Here is an 18,032-nt window from a genome sequence, read left to right as displayed (position 1 = left end):
CCTCAACCAAACGTTGTATTCACAAATAAAACCAAATGATAACAATATTATTTTTTTAATGGTAAACTAATGTTTATAAGACAAGATTTTATGCATAGCACAAAGGATAACAAATTATTATAAGATTTAATTAGTCACCCGAAATATCAATACAAATTGAAAATATCTCCCAAGTAAAAATGACCGAAGTGCTCAGTGGTCCAGAGCACCTGACCGGACATCAGAAGGCGCGGGTTCATTTCCCGTTGGCGGCATTTATTTTTACTCTGGAGATATTTTCAATTTGTATTGATATTTCAGGCGACTAATTATTGCTTATGATAATAATTTTCATCATAAAGCATTTTCTGTTAAATATAAATTTTTTATTTTTTTTTTTTTTTAAAAAGAAAGACAAATATTCCCGGGTTACGAATAACCTGACAATATTTGAAAATCTCCTACTACCACCACAGTAAGCTGAAAATGTTGCTTGTATTGTGATGGAGGACTTAGCCAGCCGAGGAATTGAACACACTACGCCCGAGTGGGACCCAAGCGCGATGTCAACTCGGCCACCGACCGGTCTATAATTATTGAAACTATTCTGTTAATCACATTTGTAAAAATGTAAATAAGCATCAAACATTTCTAACACGATTTACATATCATTTTCTTCCAGTCATAGAAAAGTACACGGAGAATGTACGATTCTGCATCATCTGCAATTACCTCAGCAAGATCATCCCCGCCTTGCAGTCCCGCTGCACCCGTTTTAGGTTCGCCCCCCTGCAGCCCAGCCAGATCGTGCCCAGAGTGGAGCATGTCATAAAGCAGGAAGGGTATGATTAATCCATTCTACTTACTGACTGCATCATTTGCAATTACCTCAGCAAGATCATCCCCGCCTTGCAGTGTCGCTGCACCCGCTTTAGGTACGCCCCCCTGCAGCCCAGCCAGATCGTGCCCAGAGTGGAGCATGTCATAAAGCAGGAAGGGTATGATTAATCCATTCTACTTACTGACTGCATCATTTGCAATTACCTCAGCAAGATCATCCCCGCCTTGCAGTGTCGCTGCACCCGCTTTAGGTACGCCCCCCTGCAGCCCAGCCAAATCGTGCCTGGAGTGGAGCATGTCACAAAGCATGACGGGTATGATTAATCCGTTCCATTTACTGACCTCATCATTTGCAATCAGGGACTACAGTAAAAAATATGTGTTCATGTAGATTAACAGAGTTTTTTATAAATATATATGTAGAATTTATAAATCGTCATTTAAAAACTAATGTCATTAAAGCAACCAACCAAACACCGTTTGGTTGGTATGACTAATCTGCTCAATAATAACAACCAGTCTACGTCAGTAATAATCTATGGCATAAATTTTCTGCATCAGTGTTGCCAATTCTTGGAGAATTCTCCAAATTGCAGGGAATTTCAAAGATTTTTCAACTATTGAGAGTTTTTCTAGATAAACTTTTTGTGGGGAAAATGCGGGTATTCTGGGTATTTCTTAATTATTTATTTATTTATTTAGACGCCGTAAAAGGCTTTTACAATATACATGATTTATGTTTACAGTGGTTCACAGGAGCGAAACAGTATTATGTTAAACAGAATAATTACTGAGAAATTATGTTGAAAATTAAACAAAAATAACATCTGGTATACATAGGTACATTAGCATTTTTATTTTCAATCCGTACAGTAGTTTAGTATTGAGGTTATTGTTACCTTCAATATTGAATTTGGTTGAATTTGCTGAGAACTAAGAGTTAGCTCTATTGAATCAGGGCTGTCAGTAAGACATCTCATAACAATTTTGGGAAAAATTATAGTTTTGATTAAGTATATAAAATTATTAGATAACACTCTTCTGTCTGCTATCTGATGTAAGTGCATAGTTTAGGTTCTGTGATAACTTATGAATAGAATGGTATTATGCCTAATAACATTGATAATTACGACAGAGGTATGTTATTATAGCCTTCTTATAACTATATTCCGTGCAGTTGAACACATCTACTACTTCTGAGAAAGCATTGCCAACTGCATGCAATCTAGGTGTAAGCGAGTTTCTAAATGACGCAGTCCTGATATTGTTATTAAAATTAAAAAGAATTTTGGATCGAGTGGTTCTAGTGGGTATATGGAAGGTAATTAGGCTTAATATATCAGGGCTGTCTATAATACCATTGACAATTTTAAAAATAAAAGTCAAATCGGAAATAAGTCTTCTATCTGATAGTTTAAGTAAGTTTAATTCTTTCATCAAGTGATTGTAATTTATTGATTCTATAGGTAGACCGAGTTTATAGTTAATGTATCTTAGGAATTTATGCTGAATTTTTTCAATAGAATCGGAGTGGATTTTAAAGTAAGGACACCAAATAGGAGAATTATATTCGATTTGACTTCGAACAAGTGAGGAATATAAGATTTTTAGTGTAGAAATATTTTTAAAGTCTCTGCCATTTCGGAGAATGAAGCCGAGCATTTTTAATCCTTTGTTGGTGACTGTTTCTACATGTGAAAGAAAGTTAAATTTTGAATCGAAAATTATGCCGAGATCTTTAATTTCACTTACAGAGGCGAGAGAAACATTGTTAATTTTGTATTGATAGTTAAGGGGTTGTTTTGTTCTGAAAAATCTTATAATGTGGCATTTACTAATATTGAGATAAAGTTTGTTAGTTTTGCACCAATCTTGAAGTTTATTTAAATTTATTTGAATGTGAATACAGTCATTTATTGTTTTTATAATTTTAAATAGTTTAAGGTCATCGGCAAAAAGTAGCACTTCAACATTTTTATCAAATACCGTAACAATATCGTTTATGAAAAGGAGAAACAGTATTGGGCCTATATGTGACCCTTGGGGTACACCGCTAGTAGCTATGAATTTGTGTGAAAGGTTAGAATTATTTTTTACTTGAAGATTTCTATTTGTTAAGTAGCTATTTATCCATTCCAATAGTTTACCCTCAATTCCGATTTGACTAAGTTTATTGAGAAGAATTTTGTGGTTAACTTTGTCAAACGCTTTTACAAAGTCTGTATATATTGATTCGACTTGGGTTTTGTTTTCGAGTGAACATACTATAAAATTTTCATATAAGGAGAGATTTGTTAGTGTGGATCTGCCTGGCATAAATCCATGTTGATTAGTTACAATGATGTTGTTAATATGTATGGAGATTTTATCGAGGATAAGTTTTTCAAACAGTTTGGGGATAGTTGAGAGCATGCAAATGGGTCGGTAATTAGTGACATCATGAATATCGCCTTTTTTAAATACAGGTGTTAGATAGCAATTTTTCCATAGGTCGGGGAAGCAGCCAGAATTTAATGATTGGTTAAATATATGACATAGTGGATTGGCTATTATTGATGCACAGTTAATTAGAAAGGCAGGACTAATTTTGTCAGGACCCGCTTTTTTCTTTAAGTCGAGTGTTTTTATTTTGTGTATAACATCAGGAACATTTATATGTAAAGCGGGAATGTGGACCGATTCCTTTGGATGAAAGGGTGGAAGTTGAACATTTGGGATATCATTATCGTAAACATTTTTGAAGAAGTCGGCAAACAAATTAACGATGTCATTAGTATCACTACTACTTTTCCCCTTGAAATACATGTATGTTGGTAGGCTAGGTTTGTTTTTTCTTAGTGAGTTTACATGTGTAAAAAAGTTTTTGGTATTTGAAGGAATAGACTTTTCTGTGTTGAGTATCTATGATTCATATAATTTTTTGGAGAGCTTTTTACAGTCAGTTCTATATTTATGAAATATTTTGTAGTCTGAGATAGAGTTGTTCTCTTTGAAATTTTTGTGCCAGATTTTTTTGTTAATTATTAAGTGTTTTAAGTCATTATTAAACCATTTGGGGAACTTTGATGGTTTGAATTGAATTAAGGGAACATATTTTTCAATAGCCGTGTTGATGATGGAGTAAAAAGATTCAAGATTTTGGTTAACATTTGTGTTTTGTATAAAAAGGACCAGTCTGTACTTTCTAAGTATTTTGTTATCAGTGTATAATCTGCCCTTGCAAAATTGTATGAATATTTAGGAACACTATTAGAGTAAATGTTTAGGAAGTTGTTAGTAATGGTGATGTTTAAGGGAGGATGGTGGGAATCTTCGGGAAGAAGGGGGTCTATGGATTTACATAATTTTACTGAAGGATCGCTACTAAATGCAAGATCTAGTAAGTGGTGATTAGAATTGTATACGTTATTAATTTGTTTAAGACCTAGGAAATTTGACATATTTATAATTTCACGAGCATTAGCAGATGTATTAAAATGAGTTGTTGAGTTATCACTATGGGTAATCCAGTCTGTATTGGGAGTAATGTAGTCGCCGATTAGCAGCATTCTAGCTTCCGGATATTTGAGCTTGAGGGCCTCTACATCTTCAATGTGGTTTACGTAAATTTGTGTAATTGATCCGGGAGGAATATAAACACATCCAAGAATGATTTTTCCTAGGTTCGTCTTGAGTAGTAGGAAAATTTGTTCTATATTTTTGTGTTTGCATTTTAGCCTGGATGAAGTTATAGATTTGGTGACTGATATTAATACACCTCCTCCTCTTGATTTGGTGCTGGTGGCGGTACTTCTATCTAAGCGGTAGGTGTTGTGTGAAGTGAAGCCTAGTTCTTCTGTGTTAAAGGACGGATCCAACCAAGTTTCAGTCAGGAAATATATATGAAAGGGATGGATTGGAATCGATGATCTTAGCTCATTAAGTTTTGTGCGGCAGCCTCTGATATTCTGATAGTAAGCCATGATAGGTTTTAGCTTTTTGGGTTACTATTTACAATAACAGGTTTATTATTTTTGTATTTTATTGTGAGTCCAATCTCACCGTCTTTGGTTCTTTGGTCTAGTGTTAAACGTAGCTTGGTGAGATAGTTTCTTTGACCTGGGGTTTGGTCTGAATAAATTTTAATACCGGGGTATTCGGTTATGTTGTTCTTTTTCTTCAGTATGTCTATGGCTTGGATGGAACTGTCAAGGATGACTTTAAGAGGTCGAGGTTTGTCAGGTTTTGTGATTCCCAGACGAAAAGTTGTTATGTTGGCTCGGGTGATGGATGAGTTAAGAGTTGTTAGTGTGGTTAAGATTCTCGTTGTATCATCAGTATTTTTTTCTATTTGGGAACTGGCTGAGCTTTCAGGGAAGTTAAAAATAATTATGTTTTTTGACTGTTTTTTCCTCTCTTCGAGCTCATCGGCAGCTTCACACATTGATACAGTTGATGAGTTTGTGGATTCTTGTGATGAGTTTGAATCTATCAATTTTGAAGAGACCATGTGCTCGTACGACTTGATCTGTCCCTCGAGAATTCCAACTTTTACACCTACATCCAACATAGTGCCAGAGAGGTTGGACAGTTTATTGAGTAGTTTGGTCATCTGATCTTTAGTTAGTTTTAAAGCGGGATCCGTTATGTTACTGTATAGAGCACTAATTTCTTCTTTCGCTTTATTGATATAAGAAAGAGCATCTGTGGCACTCATCTTGTAAGTTGGAATTTATAAAATTATTTTTATTTTATTTTATATAATATGCGGTGACAACCCTGCACTTGAGTTGTCTGTGACAAGTTAGATGGGCTATTCACTTGCACACTTCGATACTCTGAATGTGTATGTCAGTAGTACTTCCTTCTGTATGGTGTTTGTTTGTGTGTGTCTAATGCGCTCTGGTGACAGTTGAGTTTTGAGATATTAAGTTATAAATAAAGAGTTACCAGTTAGGCAGCTGCAACTATTATTACACTGTTTAAGTTTAGATTTTAATTGAGTTTTCGTAATAAAAATCACTACATAGAGTCCTTAAATTAATGTTTACTGTTAAATTTTGTGGAGCAAAAAAAGTATGTGTTCACTGTGACACTTGCTATTGTTGTTGTGTATCATTATCCAACCAATGAGTATGTTATTATAATATAATACTGTAAAAATTAGATCCCCGAGGCTTATGTGTGGTAGAATCATGTGCAATCAATGCAAGGTTGATTTAAGCGTAATGGTTGATTAAAAAGAGCTGATTATGCAGCTTGAGAGAAAGGAGTTTAAGGAGAATATATGATGCAAATGTGAATTGTAGAAGAAGTCGGGGACGCCTGAGGAAGACATGGCACGATCAAGTGAAACAAATACTTGAGTCGGGCCTTGTGAAGAGTCAGAATAACAGAAAAGTACGTATGTATGTATATATAACCAAATATCCAAATGACTTACTCCTGATATTATTGTTACAACTAGGCAATTACGCTAAGTAAATTAGGGCTGTCTAAAATATCATAAATAATTTTTCAAATAAAAGTATGGTTGGAAACAATCCTATTGATGACTTATTTACTAAAAAGTGCACTAACAATAATTAATAATAATGTAACATCTTTCAGTTTAAAGGTGTCTGAAGATGGCTTAAAGGCATTACTAACCCTATCTGGAGGTGACATGAGAAAGGTGCTGAACACGCTCCAGAGCACCTGGATGGCTTACAAAGACGTCACTGAAGATAATGTCTACACCTGCGTGGGACATCCTCTGAGGAACGATATCTCAAGCATTGTCAATTGGCTCCTCAATGAAGATGATTTCGCCTTGTGCAATAAAAGTATCCTTTTAAAAATGTCAATATAAGAGGTGCATTGACTTCCTGGGGTGATTGTATGGGCTAAACTAGACAAGTAATATCTTGATATGAACAGCATTCAACGTCAGAGATCTAGTACCATCCCTAATTTGTGACAGTCAGGCATGAACGGCAGGTAATCTGGAAAGCTCGAAGCAGATGGCGCTAGTGTGGTTAACAATCATTTGACAGCTGTGATATACATTAAAAGATATTTAATAGATTTTTAGAATGTAAAAGGATTTAAAAAATGGTTCATAAATATGGTTTTTATTTTATTTTATTTTATTAGGAACATTAACAGGTTTATAAAATAACATGCATAGAGAGAGAGAAAAAATAAGTAAAAGAATTAGGTTACAACCCAATAACCAATGTTCACATCATGCAATAAAGATAAAGAAGGTGGTTGGAATGTTTCATTTTAATTATAATTAATAATTAACTTTTAGAAAACTATGAGAGTAGCAACTGCATAGAAATAAACAAGGATTTTTTGATTGATGTTTCAGAATACCTGCCATTGGTGAAGTAGATTTTTTTTGATATGAATTGATTTTCATATGAATACCGTATAAGAGTACCAACCACCTGTAGCCAGTGAGACTATGGCATGCCCGATTGGGTTACGTTGTGAGGCTCGAGGTAATGGGGAGGGGAAGGAGATGGGGAAGAGGCAGGTGATACTGAGAGTATTTTCGACACTAGAATATGCCTCAAATATACTAAATATTATTTTTAATTTGTGAAATTACACAAATCGATCAAGTAAAATTTACTTGCGCACACTGGGATTTTGAAGTGTTAGTCGATAGCCTCAACCCTCTACCATGAGGAATATAAAAGAGATCCCTGAGGCGTTTGTATGCCCAAACCGTGTATGACCGAATTATTACATTGATTAGAAACTACCTTTTTTTTTTTTAAGATTCTATAAATCCCAAGATTTCTAGTCCATAACTTTTATTGTGGGTTATGTTTTCCTTAATGCAAATTACCAACAGAAATAAGAGATCTAAAAAATGCCAAAGGCTTGGCTCTCGGTGATATCTTGACAGAAATCCATCACTTCATTCAACGCAGTAAGTACCTCTTCATTAATTATACTTTTTAATTTATCAAAGATTAATAATTTATTCCCTCTTTCCCAATAGACATATAATACACACATACACACAATATTTACCATCGATAATAATAATTTCACAAAAACGGCGTTATGCAAATGAATGAACCATTATTATTTTTATTTATTTATTTATACTGAAAGAGAGTGTTAGAAAGAGAAAATACCTTTATATTCAAATCTAGAAGTTAACTACAGAATAATTCATATGTGCAACTTTACAAAACCAAAGGTTTTTGAAACCAACTGCAATTTGAAAAAAAGTTATGAAACTTAGTGAATTTTTTTATTAATTATTTTTATATGAAACGACAAAAAAAGTGAAGCAAAAATAACGTTAGTAATACGTTTGTCTTATAAAAAAATGTTTTTTTAATATATTTTTTCGTTATCAGTAATTTTAGTTACAAAAAACGTAAAGTGATCTATTTTAATATTTTTTTAATTTCGCATTAAAAAAATTTATATTTCAAAACATATATGTTTATTTCTAATAATAAAATTTGAGAGCATATTTCATAACATTTCAAAAACAGTTTTTAGTTTTCGGATATGTTCAGTAATATTCTATTTATTTGGATTTTATTGCAAAGCGGAAATACTCCAACCCTCTGACAAAATGTGGCTGAGACCTGAAGAATTAAGATGAATACATTAAAGGTAATGTCGCCTATTTCAGCCCTCTAACCCAAATGTGTCGTTTATAATATAATAAGGTAGAGTGTGCTGAACTAGACATTTTCGCCGACAATTTATATGGATTGAGAAAAAATGTTCTGCTATTGCTCAAAAACGTGTTGAGCTAATTATATTACACATATCACTTGTGTCTCTCTTTGTGTCAATTGTGTATCTTGCCTCCCTTTTTATTTTATTTGTCATTTGAGTGAGCCTTTATATAATTTTGTATTTTTAATTAGATACTGTGTATCCTTTAACTGAGTAGATTTTTGTAATTTTGTGTATCTGTTTGTATATTAAGTGAGTTTTTATAACTCACATCAGTGAGAACATCTGTAAAACCCAGTACAAATAAATTTTTCAAATATCAGCTTTAATGGGTTGGTTTTTCTTCCAGCCGAACTCCCCTCCAACGTGCTAGTCACCCTGCTGATGAAGATGTCGGATATGGAGATGTACCTTTCCACCGGGTGCAATGAGAACATCCAGCTGGCCTCGCTAATTGCCGCCTTCCAGATAGCCAGAGACCTTGTGCGGCCAGAGGATAATGAATAACATCACCATTGATTGAATCTCTTGTAAACTCCTCGCTCTTAATATAATTATAATTAGTTTGTATGATTAAAGTATTTTCTATAAAAATGGTTTTGTTTTTTTCTAAAGAAATACAAATATTCCCGGGTTACGAATAGCTTGACAATATTTGACGAGTAACTACTCGAATGGAAGCTTTTAAACATTCAATTAGGACATGTTTAATTCTGACTATGATAAACGTGTGATTTGGCGGTCACATGGCCTACTTGCCTGTCTTCGCTGCTATGCGGCATTGCATCTCATCGTCGTGATATTTCAAATTGCTAGTCGCTAGTTGTTGAATTTGGTTTGTTTCATGTATTTTTCGACATATAAGACATTTCACTCACTTTGCAGTCAGTTTTTTTTTTTTTTTATATTTACTCCACACAGGAGGCCCTGAAGAAAATAATTTCCCTCAGGGCCTATGTCATCTTTGGGGATGCTGTGTGGAGGGTCTTTTTGTGGAGAGGAAGGAGTGAACATGGGTCTTGAAGAGTCCCATGTTGTAGGAGGGAGGAAACATAGAGGCCGGCAGTTCGTTCCACAGCCGAGCTGTTGAACTTAAGAACGAATCGTAGAAGCGACCCGTTCTCATGTGACAAGTGTCAACTGTGTACAAATGTTGAGCGCGCGTTAGGCGTGTATCCCGACTACGCACCGGTGCCGAAGGGATCAATGACGCTAGTTCCTCAGAGCATCTTCCATTGTAATACCGATAGAACAAGGAAACAGTTGCTCCGTCTGACTGTCTACTAACAGATACAACCAGTAGCGATCACCACCTTGGTAAAATACAGTGTTGTAATCGCTGTGTGACCTAGCCTTAAACTCTTGGAGTGCTGATGCAAAATTTTCGCCGCCCGCCAGCTGCTTCCGTCTTCACAATAACTTATTTATTGTTTGCAAAATGGTATTTTTGTAAATTGCACCGTCTTACCAGATAATGTGTTCATATTTTTGTAAGAATAGTATATAATCTACCATAAGTAGTTTCTCCAGAATAGCTCGGAGAAATAATTCTTTTGATTGATCCATGTGGATACGGCGGCACTCAAGAGGTTAGCATAAGAAATTAATAAAGCTTAAAACGAGTTTATCTTGAATGTGGAAAGTAGGAACAAAACCTAAAATTCACTGTCATCATTTTTAAGCAATTGTATTTTTATCAAGTTGTAACACTGAGAATCCCCCCTTCTGTAGTTTGGTGTTAATAACTAGTCATTCACACTGTATTGTTTAGATTTTTTCACCATGTTCTTCACCAAAACACGCATTTTCATTTAAAAGAAAACAGATTCATTTCTGCGGTGAAGTTAAATTAAGACTATTATAATTTATCAAATTAGGAACAAAACGAAGAGAGATTCTCATCTGTTTTTTGGTTACAATCACGTGTTCTATTTTGTGTTCGAGATGTCAAGATTAAGCGTTGGCAACCCGTAATTTCATAAGAAACCACTCAGCCTTTTGCTTCAGCTTGAGAAATGAGAGCCACAAACTGACGGACATCTTGCTAATATTGGATAAACAATATATTAAAATATGCCAAAAGTATACAACAACGGCGTAGTTTGAGATCAAAATATCAAACAACTATAGATGTACCACTCAGCCAGTACTCAGATACTCAGCTGTCAACAATGTGTCAAAAATGTCTTTGACATTCAGAGTTTTTCATTGGTGGATATAGTTAGGCAATAATATGACGTCACAAGCCAAGGAGATTACTTGTCTTTTCTACTGTTCCAATTTTCTTCAATTGTCTTCGAAGCTGGTGTTGTTTGTTGTGAAAAAAATATCTTTTTCTTTTTAATTTCATGGTAATTACCTCGAGGTACCAGTCTCGGAATTATTGCCTCGCAACTGTTTCTGATAAGTGTATTGTGATTGTTTTTTGTTCCTGAATTCCTACAGCAGATGTTCTTGTATGTAAGAAGTGGTAAGGTTATCCTTTTCCTTGCATTCCCTGTTTTTTATCCTGCATTCACTGTCACCCAATTCCAACAAACATCATTGTCGTTAAATTATTATTTACAGTCCACTTTACAAGTTCATTTAAAGTTGTAAAATTTGGATTGTTTCATATGTAACAGGAATTTTCTACGAATCTTGGAAGGTAGTAAAACACAAATAATAAAATAAATATTTTTATTGAAACAATGATCAGCGGCAATATTAATTCGCCGTCTTTCTATTGCGTCTACAATTTACACTGTCTGACATATTCTTAGAATTAAAATGACAGATCACTACGTTACTCACAAATAGGAATATTACTGATGATATTGCAGCTATCTTAATAAATTTATTGCCGATATTATGTAATACTTTATTTCGTCCAACATTTTATTCCGATTTTTCGAAAGAACCCGCCTGCGTATTATTATCATCTTCGATAATTACAAAAATATGATGGGAAGACAATGACCAATTATCACAATACAATATCCAATTCAAAATTCATTCTAACAATATAAACAAATTAAATTTGAAACACTAAACTACCACATTTTACACAACACCTAATCTAATTTTGAATTTATTAGATAAATATTATTATTGAAGATTTAAATATAATTTATTTGTCAGGCATGGTCAAACGCTACAATAAACCCATTTTAAAATTCAAATAACAAGCATTATAATCTCAAGAATTGTTTAAATCTTTTATTATGAGATCCAAAAAACAAATTTACTCAAAAATTATAATCAAGTCTTTTAATAGCCTTTGCGAGACGTTCACTCATTTAATGAACTTAAAATAATACTCTTAATTAGCTAATACAATCAGTACTTCAAAATAAAACATATTATCATTCTTAACTAATAATGTATGTTATTTTGTCAATCTTAAAAGAACAATTAAAATAATATAAAATGTGGTTTCAGAAAATATATCCTTAACACTAGTAAAGCTATGTGATGTTTGCTTATCACCTGTGGATGGAAACAATTTGATAATTCAGATTAAAACAACCATTTTGATTCTCGTCTAAAAATAACTATCACATTAAGCATTGTACGTTTGTAGGATTGGTGTCTTTTATTTTTGTCTAGAATACAAACATTTTATGGGGAGTGGTACTATAAATTAAATAAATTGCTTTGTTGACCTGTTTACTGTGAATGGGACACCGGTGTCCTCCATAAAAAAAACTAAGCGATTTTAAGCCTACAGAGGAACTGTATGAAGAATAAGTTCAGAATGGCTTACGCCAAATATTGCTTTAGAGAATGCTTTTTATTTGATGTATGCAGCTTCTCTGACGGCTTTAGAATAAATGATTTTTCAGCATGTTATTTTTTCTCAACATCACAGGCGTCATTACAGTCAACAGGTTATGAACAGTGTGATGATACAAGTCTCAAAAAGGGATATTTTATCAGCAATTAATAAATCATCTTTATTAAGTGGTTAAGTACTTTCTTAGGTACCTGCTCGGTCTCTTTTATAAGTCGCAAACACTGTTTTTTTTTTTAAACACGGCAACCCTGAATATTCACAGTGTTTATAATTTCGAACCACATAGAATTTGTTTGTGTTAATGCAAATATGTCTGCCTATAAATAATATGAGAAGTCAAGTTAATTAATAAGTAGGTACTTCTGAAATATTAAAATTAAGCAATTTTTATCTTCTATGCCTACGTTAATTATCCTACATTTGTTAACATATTGCGAACTCTTTTAAGATTTCTCATCTCAGCAATGCTTCATTCAAGTTGTAGAATATTCCAAACTATAATATGATTATCTGTCATCGAAGTATAATATGTATATGCATTTTGAGAACCCTGAGCTAAAGATAATAAGTCTCTGATGTCACGCCAGAACAAAGTTTTGTGCTTTAAACTGAGTGTACTAATAATGTCGAAAGAGTATTTTTGGCATAAAAACATTGACATAAATAATTGGCAGTCTATTGCCATAAAAAAATTTCAATGAATAATAATCTGATATTTGACGATAACAATAAATCTCTTTTCTTTCATATTTTGTACTTTTAGTTAGCATCTTAAAAGAGTTTAAGCATTCCTTAAAGTAATTATCGGGTGAGTGATAAGTCCAGCCTAACCGAAGATATTGTTAACGAGATTGTTGAGGCCATTGGTGAATGAAGACAGTATCCCGCTAGACTCGGGGGCGTTGACCTGCTGGGGACGGGGCAAGTACTGAGAAGGTGAAATCGGTCGGTAGAATGGGCCTCCGTCAACGCGCTGGAAAGTTAAAACAATAATCAAAACCAGTTCAAAGTTACAATTTGATAGTCTTTCCTTCACCGGTACTATAATACAATTTTTTTAACACTCTCATTCTAACTCTGAAAAACATTGGACAATTCGGCTAACGAATACTGATTTCTGATTTATACACCATGTTTTATGTTCTTGGAAACTTTGAGGGGTGATTATTTATATGAATTTAAGGAAAAAATGTTAATCTTTTTGTCATTCTGGGGAAACTACTCTTGGTAAATTACATACTATTTTTGTAAATATATAAATTTTTTTTAAAGTTATTATGAAAACAGAATCAAGTGGCGGATGGCGAAAATTTAGCATTGGCAATCAGGAAGTTAAGGTCCAAATACAAAAGTTTTGAGAAATTCCTAACCGCTGTTATATAAAGTGGTTGTTTTGTAAAAGAAAATCATACCCCTAAGGTTGACAGGCATAAACTTAGTAAATAAAAAGTAAAAGCTAAACAAACATTACTTTTTTTGACATTCTCTCAAAAGCGACTCTGTTTCAAAAACTTTATAGGGATATTTTAATGTTTTATCATAAATGAAATCGCCCCTGGAATTTCGCAGTAAGAACATGGTGTATATCCCTTTACAACCGGTATCATACAAGCGTTTGAACTGCAAATAAATCTGTTTTAGGGAACGGAACTGGTGTCGATAGAACGTGCTTGTATAGGGTACCTTTACGCGCACCTTTTTCAACCAGTAAGTCGCCCGGTCCTATGGGATCATAACTACGAGCTTTACTAGGGTAGCCGTACAAAATTTGGAAAATTAACATAATATGATACAGTATTGTTAATTGTACTTACATATAAAAACAAATTGGCAAACAAAATCTTATTAAAACCATAATACAATATATAGGTAATAAACATTGAAAGGATAATAATATATATATAAATACAAAGGTTTGAATACTCACATCAAGAGATACATAAGTAGACCTGCCACCAATATAGTTGTTCTTTGTACACTTAGGGATGGGTGGGATGTTAGGTGAATTACAGAATACATAATTACATAACTTACTAATTAGTACAATATAATGTTATCTACATTCTAAATATATTATAACATAACTACTGTAGATTTAATAAGCTTACATAATTCCACGTGTTGGAGAACACCAACCATTTTCATTCTCTGACTTGTTATTTAAATATAAATAATGTTTCTCTACGTAATATGTTATTTGCACAAAAATACTATGTTGATATTATATTTTTCGAGGTATTTCTGTGATGAATTTTTTATCAAGTTTTCTATTCCTAAACTACTCTCACATTTAAGAAATATTTTTTAAGTAGGTACTGTGTGATGTTGACTTGAATATAATTAATAAATTACTAATCTTTTTCTAAATTACTCGTTTACAAACTACTTTTATTATCTGAGCTATTTTCTTTACTTTACCTATTCCAATCTTTACCAGCTTCTACAAACACTCCCCTTAATATTTTCAAATGTAAAAATAATAAATAATTTAATATATCAATTTATGAAACTCCATCTTTTTTTTATAATTCAACAAATTTTGATTTCGTAATTTTATCAAGTTCCACTAGTTTTTTCAATGTATTATTTATCTTGACAGCTATTTCGCCCTTTACAGTAGTTTCGTTTTATAAATAAATTTTATATTTTATTGTTCCAACACCATAACAACAGATTTAATTGAAACACCAAAACTAATGCATTACTGAGTATCAGGGGGGTATAACTCTTATCAAAAATTGGAACCAAAATATTGTGTCGTCATAATATATCCACCAATGAAAAACTCTGAAAATCTATGGAATACACTTTCAGAGTTTTTCATTGGTGTATAATATAATAAGAAGGCTCCGAATGAAAGTTTTTCTGTCTATATATTGGCATATCTATGGTTTTTAAGGACCAATTTGTTTCATACAAAAAGCCCGAAGATATCGATCTAGTGAGTGGTTTATTTATGCTGAGTATGTATTATGCTGGTACCATAAAACATGTTTAGTTAATACTGATAATGCCTGTAAGAGGCAAAATGGCTGCTATGCAAGATAATATAGCAAAAAAACTAGCAGATTTGAATAAATACCCATGTGATTAAAAATTCAATTTAATATTAAACTATGAAAAATAATATATGACAAAAGCAATGTTAACATAAATAATGGCAAGAAATTGAATCGGTAAATTCCAACATTTGAAATGGAATCGGGATCATTGATTTGCTTTACTTGCAATATCATAGAACTAGAAGTGCCTTCCATACAAATTTGAATTGAAACAAATGATTCATTATCCATTAGCGCTGTCTCACTTACACTTGCCTGAAATCCATCCCATTTGAATTTCGTAAGCCCAGTGTTGTATTGGAAATTTAAGCTCTGATTGGGCGAATATTTGGATCACGAAACACGTCCACAGGGCATTTCTTGCGCTCTTCTTTATTCCATGTGTAATATTTATGTACGTCGTGCCTTGCATTTAATAGCACTGGCATTATTTATATGAAATAAGAAATACATCTAGTTCACAATAATCTCAATATTGACATATTGTAATCGCGCCCATCGCTACATTGTCTCACTTAACCCATTGAGTAACCCCACTGTATTGTTTAGAAATAATACCAAATAGTAAATACCGAATTAATTCTGTTGTGGTGTATGCTAAAAGTAAAGAATTACTTAGAATTTTGCTACAACCACTCATAGAACAAGATAAATTTGTCTTAGAGCTATAGAACGGCACAAAATATGTTAACATTTTAAAATTACTTCAAATCTAATCAGACGTGATTCAAACTCAATGGGTTTTGAAACCTTTCAATTGTTGATGTTGTGCAATTCATAGATCACTAGATTCGTTCATTTATTTTTACAAGCAAGTTAAGTAATAAATATTTACCGTGCCAGGAATTTATGTAGCAATAATAATTGTGTTGCACAGAAAACAAACATCAGAAATAAGAGTATATTGATGGATGAGGAATGTTGGAAGGATAGTTAGTTACTGGGGAACAGGATGTCTCCGGTGCCAGCCGCCGAGTAAGAGGTTTTCCTGCTGGGCTGGTAGGGCTTCCTTGTTCGGGAGTTATGTTTCACGAAGTAACCCTGCAGGTAATAACAGGCAACATTTACATGTAAAACAAATATAATATATATGTACATATTGAGGGGAATTGTTATGTTGTCTATGGTCGGCATGCATAGATAATATGGGGATAATAATATATATATCAAAAAAGCTTTGGATCGAAGCATATCTCCGTGATAGAGATGTGAGAGCACTGACTCTAGGAAGTAAGTTTGTAGGTTGGAATCGGTTGAAGTGCAAATAACAATGACATATTATATTTCCACTTTGTAAAGTGTGGAACATACTCGTAATATTGCACCATTCGGTACAAAAATGTTGCTTGAAATAGCTTTAGCAATTTAATATCTGTGAATATTTCCTTCCCCTACCCACTTTTCTGCTTCCCAATATTCCTAAGTTGAGGCTGTTACAAAAAAGGGAGGTGTGAAAAATTTACATAACTTTATTATGCCTATGTTAGCGGTCAAAACCCCTTCTTAATATTTTTACGCTTTATTGATGTACATAAAATATCACTCATACGTGGCACTCTTTTTGATAATAATAGCTCTTTTATTAAACTGATACAACCCTCTTATTTCTCGACAGATTTATAAACTGCTTATCTTAAGGCGATGCACTACATCGTGTAATATTTTAAATTGAGACGCTATCAATAACAACTCTTACGTAGATGGCGATAAGGTTTAAATTCCTGCTTAACACCATCCGCCTGTTTTGATTTATGCAAGAAAAAAACATGGCCACAAAGTGCCTTTTATTTTATTTTGTGGATGTTCGGGCATAAATATTAAAAAAATTTTCGATCATTTTATAAATAACTTAATTTGCCACATTATACAATAAAATCATAACCGAAAATGGGTTCATAAGTAGGAGATTTTGAACTTTAAAGGAGTTTTCATAGGCCTTATACATTATTTTTTCTGGGCTTATAAAAAGACTTATTAAAAGATTATTTCAAAGGCCAAGATGTATTCTACTCGCAGTATTTAATTAAAGCATCTGAATCATTTCTAGGCGACCAAATTTTCAAACCAAAAACACATGATTTTGCATTACTACATATGGCATCGCCTTAAAAGGTTTATTAATTTTCCTGAATTATGTTAAACATAAATAGAGAATAAGACGCACAATACTGCTATAATATTATAAACAGTGAGGCATAATAAACATCATGCATCACCTCAGCGTCGCTCACGCACACTACCATATTGTTACACCATTATTGCCCTCAAACGATTTTATGTAAACATATATGAATATTTTAACCTGTGAATGCCTGGTGTCTGTAAGATAAAGTTTCAAACTATTTTTTTGTTCATTTATCTGCTAAATTCGTCACATATTTATATAGTATACAGCCGCTAAATTCGAACGCTTTAATATATGCACATAGTGCTGGAGGCATGTTTTGTTCGGGCATTTATGTGTGCAAGTGTAGTGGCGTATAAGTTAAGAAATATGAGGGGTTTAACTTAGTTGAAAAGGAGTTCACAAATTACTGAAAAGTGAGTCTAAAGAAAGGATGCATTTTTATTCCGAAATATTTATGTACAGCCGCACATTATTTGTACAGGAAGAAATAATTTATTAAGTTCATATTGTTTTATTTTTCTATGCGATACCATACCCTTGCATCACATATCTTACAGTGAACTTGCAAATA

General features: G+C 33.1%; 2 protein-coding genes across 4 annotated transcripts in view; one reads left to right on the top strand and one right to left on the bottom strand.

Moving 5' to 3' along the window:
• RfC3 (replication factor C subunit RfC3) overlaps nt 1-9,060 on the top strand; it is a 59,674-nt gene extending 50,614 nt beyond the window's left edge. Inside the window, exons 5-8 of the mRNA XM_089636196.1 lie at nt 662-821; nt 6,409-6,623; nt 7,646-7,723; nt 8,846-9,060. Of these exons, the coding sequence (XP_089492322.1) occupies nt 662-821; nt 6,409-6,623; nt 7,646-7,723; nt 8,846-9,003 (611 nt within the window). The 3' untranslated portion in view covers nt 9,004-9,060. The remainder of the gene's footprint in view (nt 1-661; nt 822-6,408; nt 6,624-7,645; nt 7,724-8,845) is intronic.
• Nucleotides 9,061-12,184: 3,124 nt separating this feature from the next.
• The window catches only part of LOC149420542 (carboxypeptidase D), a 75,902-nt gene continuing 70,054 nt past the window's right edge, over nt 12,185-18,032 (bottom strand). For 2 of the 3 annotated variants that reach the window (XM_089636772.1, XM_089636773.1), the window contains one exon: nt 12,185-13,244. In XM_089636772.1, the coding sequence (XP_089492898.1) occupies nt 13,098-13,244 (147 nt within the window). In that variant the 3' untranslated portion in view covers nt 12,185-13,097. Of the gene's footprint in view, nt 13,245-14,198; nt 16,375-18,032 lie in introns of all 3 variants that reach the window. The other variant, XR_016302732.1, reaches the window with a different exon arrangement.

This window comes from Hesperophylax consimilis, chromosome 10 (genome assembly GCF_061612785.1).
Source record: "Hesperophylax consimilis isolate HC1 chromosome 10, BYU_Hcon_1.0, whole genome shotgun sequence".
Taxonomy (NCBI): domain Eukaryota; kingdom Metazoa; phylum Arthropoda; class Insecta; order Trichoptera; family Limnephilidae; genus Hesperophylax; species Hesperophylax consimilis.
Note: the sequence above shows the minus strand (reverse complement) of the source record. Positions and strands in the feature narration are given on the sequence as shown.